This window comes from Sinocyclocheilus anshuiensis, unplaced genomic scaffold, assembly GCF_001515605.1.
Source record: "Sinocyclocheilus anshuiensis isolate Anshui unplaced genomic scaffold, SAMN03320099.WGS_v1.1 scaffold327, whole genome shotgun sequence".
Lineage (NCBI taxonomy): Eukaryota > Metazoa > Chordata > Actinopteri > Cypriniformes > Cyprinidae > Sinocyclocheilus > Sinocyclocheilus anshuiensis.
The window spans coordinates 352,618-356,277 of record NW_015548206.1 but is presented as its reverse complement, the minus strand read 5'-3'; the positions used below and the strand labels follow the sequence as shown (position 1 = coordinate 356,277).

The 3,660-nt window shown below is 36.6% G+C and overlaps 1 protein-coding gene across 6 annotated transcripts in view; it reads right to left on the bottom strand.

The window, feature by feature from the left end:
- The window catches only part of dlg1b (discs large MAGUK scaffold protein 1b), a 142,451-nt gene that overhangs the window by 9,383 nt on the left and 129,408 nt on the right, over positions 1–3,660 (bottom strand). For 5 of the 6 annotated variants that reach the window (XM_016440262.1, XM_016440263.1, XM_016440266.1 and 2 more), the window contains one exon: positions 1,624–1,665. The exons of the other annotated variant lie outside the window; for it this stretch is intronic. In XM_016440262.1, coding sequence (XP_016295748.1) covers positions 1,624–1,665 — 42 coding nt within the window. The remainder of the gene's footprint in view (positions 1–1,623; positions 1,666–3,660) is intronic. 6 annotated transcript variants of the gene reach the window in all.

Genomic DNA, 3,660 nt, shown 5'->3' with positions numbered 1-3,660 from the left:
TATCTCAAGCTTTATGCTTGATTTATTTGTAACACATTAACCTCAAAACCTTTTCAGCTTTCTCTTTCTGCAAATTGTATGGTGTAGCGATATGATGACAGCACCCAAAATACTATCAAACACTCCAACGCAGCTCCATTCTTCGCGAAAGATGGATAAAAAGGCGCACAGCAAACAAAAACCTCGAAAAATGATATGTGACCTGCCAAATGCTGGCCGAATCACAGAGATGCCGATTCGCACGGGACTAATATTATCACAGGACCTCGGTGTTCGGCGAAATATGGTAGGTCATTTGCGGGGGAATTTTTACTTTACAAATTACAGACATGGCCGATTCGCACGGGATTAAGATCACAGACAACCTCCGCAATTATTACAAATGACTGGAGGTCACCAGGTAATACTAATCCCGTGCGAATAGGGCTTAAGGCTGCATTTATTTGATCAAAAATACAGTAAAAATGATAATATTGTGAATAATTATTACAATGTAAATTATTTTCATATTTTAAAATGTAATTTATTCCTGTGAAAGCAAAGCTGCATTTTCAGCAGCCATTACTCCTGTCTTCACAAGTGTCACATGATCCTTCAGAAATCATTCTAACATGCTGATTTGATGCTAAGTAATATTTCTTATTAACAAAGTTAAAAGCTTTATTTAATTTTTTTCAGGATTCTTTGATTAATAGAAAGGTCAAAAGAAAAACATTTATTTTAAATAGTTGAAATCATTTGTAACATTATAAATGTCTTTACTGTCACTTTAGATTTTTTTTAATGAGTTTCGTTTCTTTTTGAATACGTTTTTGTTTCATTTAATGGGTCCTTAAGCATTCTTACTGAAAAAATCTTACTGACCCCAAACTTTTGAACAGTGATGTAGCAGGACCAGTGAATATGTAAAAAAAAAAAAATTTACCATCAATTTTTAATTGTTTATGTCTGCATTCATATTTTCAAATGTTACTGGACATAGTGTACAAAAGCGTTGATTCCACAGATTCAAGTCTCTTGTGTCCTTGCTCCAGTTTCATTCACAATCCCATTATGATGTTGCAACGTATAGAATAGTGACACAAAGTGTACCATACCATGCAGTAGCTGGTAATGCCCTGCACTAATGCACAGTCTGTACTGCTGATCACAGCGGTGTTTTATATCTGGCCCCCGTGAGACGGTATATATCTTTAGAGTGCCTTTGATATAGCACCACTGTGACTCTGACTGTCTCTAACAGAGAGAGGGCAAGGGCTGGGAAGTGATGGGTGGTGCACTGTTGCTATGGAGACTGAGCCAGGGGGCTGGCAGAGGGCTCACTGATTGATTTTGGTATTGTATCTGTGTGGCTTCTGGAACATTACCCAGCCTGTCTCACTGCAGTGCTGCTCAGTTGAGGGGGCAGGCATTCAGCAATGTAAACACTTGATAAATCCACAATAGCATTTCTCGGTAATTTATAAACATAAGTAATTTATTTATTATGTTGCATTGTAAAATGGATCTCCCATACATGTTAATGCATAGCAGAGAGGATAGGAGAGAGAATAAGTGTTAAATATGTAAAAGAAAAGCAGACGAGAAAGACGGGTGAAGGGCACAATGGAAGGAAGAACTTACGGTAACTACTCTCACTATCACTGGCATTAGAGGTGACATGCTCTGAAATCATAACAGAGGGGGAATGGATGATGAAAATCAAGAATAGGAGCACATGATGACGCATGAGGTGGCTTCAAATAAGCGAGAAATACCAGTCCTGAATCTCACCATAGTGGAGAAAAATTCACACCACTAAGGGAGTACACAGTACACCTTCTGAGATGAGTTTTGCAGCTTTTAGTCCACATCTGGTAGTTTTGAGGTCACATGCTACTGTACTCTTAATAGCTGACAAAGTTACCTAGCACAGGTAATAGTAAAATAAATAATAATAATTCCAAATAAGTTACATCTACATAATTTCACATTATTACGGTTTCATTCTGCTTTCTAAAGACTGGTCAGAATTAATGAGATTAGTCACAATTTTTTTCTACTATCAGCCATTGATTCATATATATCTCTTCAGCTTGTACATCTAAAAGTACTCTAATAAAATGTTAATGCAATAGAACCTAAATATTTTCAGCTAGTTTGCCCTATTTTATTTTTATTATTTTTCAATGTAGGAAGAGGTCTGTGGTAACATTTAAAAATGACTAAACTGGCAGATTTACGGATTTAGCATGTTAAAGGGATAGTCCAAAAGTGAAAATTCTGTTGTCACTTATTTCCTTGTTCCAAACCCATAATTTCATTCATCTTTGGAACACAAATGAAGATATTTTTAATATTTTTGTCCATTCTTTCAAAGTCTATGCAACCACAATTTTCAAGCTTCAAAAAGTTCATAAAGACACCATAATTGAATTCATATGAATTTGAATTCCATGACATTTTGTAGAGACAGAATTGCTTCATATGTTGAACAGGATAAAAAAAACAATAAAATAAAGCCTAAATTAAATCTCTTCATCATATAAAGCAGGGATCTCCAACCCTGCTTTTGGAAACCCTAGTCAACCTCAGCTCAACCCTAATCATATAAACCTTAACCAGGTAATCAAGGTCTTCAAGGTAACTTGAAAATTACAGGGAGTTGTGTTGAAGCAGGGTTGGAACTGAAGTCTGCAGCTTGCAGACCCCTGATATAAAGTGATTGCGTCTTTTCAGAAGACTTAGATTTAAAAAAAGAAATAAAAAGATTTTTTTTTTTTTTTTTAAAGATTTTTATGTTTATTTTTATTTTTGGTCCATATATGAAAGTCTTGACATGAGGGTATGTAAATGATGATAGAATTTTCATTTCTGGGTGAACTAACCCAAATTTAAGTCTTTATCTTCGAGCAAAAGATGACACAGATGCATTCAAAGTTTTGTCCAATAAAATGGTCTCTAGATTGCGACTGTCCCCTCAATCACACATAAGGGATAGTTCACCCAAAAATTAAAATTCTGTCGTTAATTACTCACCCTCATGTCGTTCCAAACCCATAAGACTTTTGTTCATCTTCGGAACACAAATTAAGATATTTTTGATGAAATCCAAGAGCTTTCTGACCCTGCATAAACAGCAAGGGTACTACCATGATCAAGACCCACAAAGGTAATAAGGACATTGTTAAAATAGTCCATGTGACATCAGTGGTTCAACAGCAATTTCATGAAACTACAAGAAGACTTTATTCAACAACTTCTTCTCTTCAAAAGAAAGAAGGCGTAACTTTTATTCTCGCTGTAGTATTGTTGTTGCCGCCACCATGTCGTGAAGACGCTGTGTTTCGTTGTAAAAGCGAAACTACTTTGATTGGTCTTCCAAAAAAGGACGATATCTGCTTCGTCATGCCTGGAGCTGATCCGTGCTGGTTGCTGAGGAAATACTACAACTTTGCGCTGTGGATCGCCGGATCGGCTTTCACCGTGGACGAAGCGGAGTCCAGCAACGGGTCGTCACATGTGGTTGATGCGGTGTTTCATTGTGAAAGCGAAACTACTTTGTTTGGCCTTCCAAAAATGGACACGACTAGAAATCAGTGATTGAGCTGTATTTACAACACTGTTCCAGAACACTTCAACCCAAATATTCAGATGTGTGCAGCACATTTTATGGAGGAC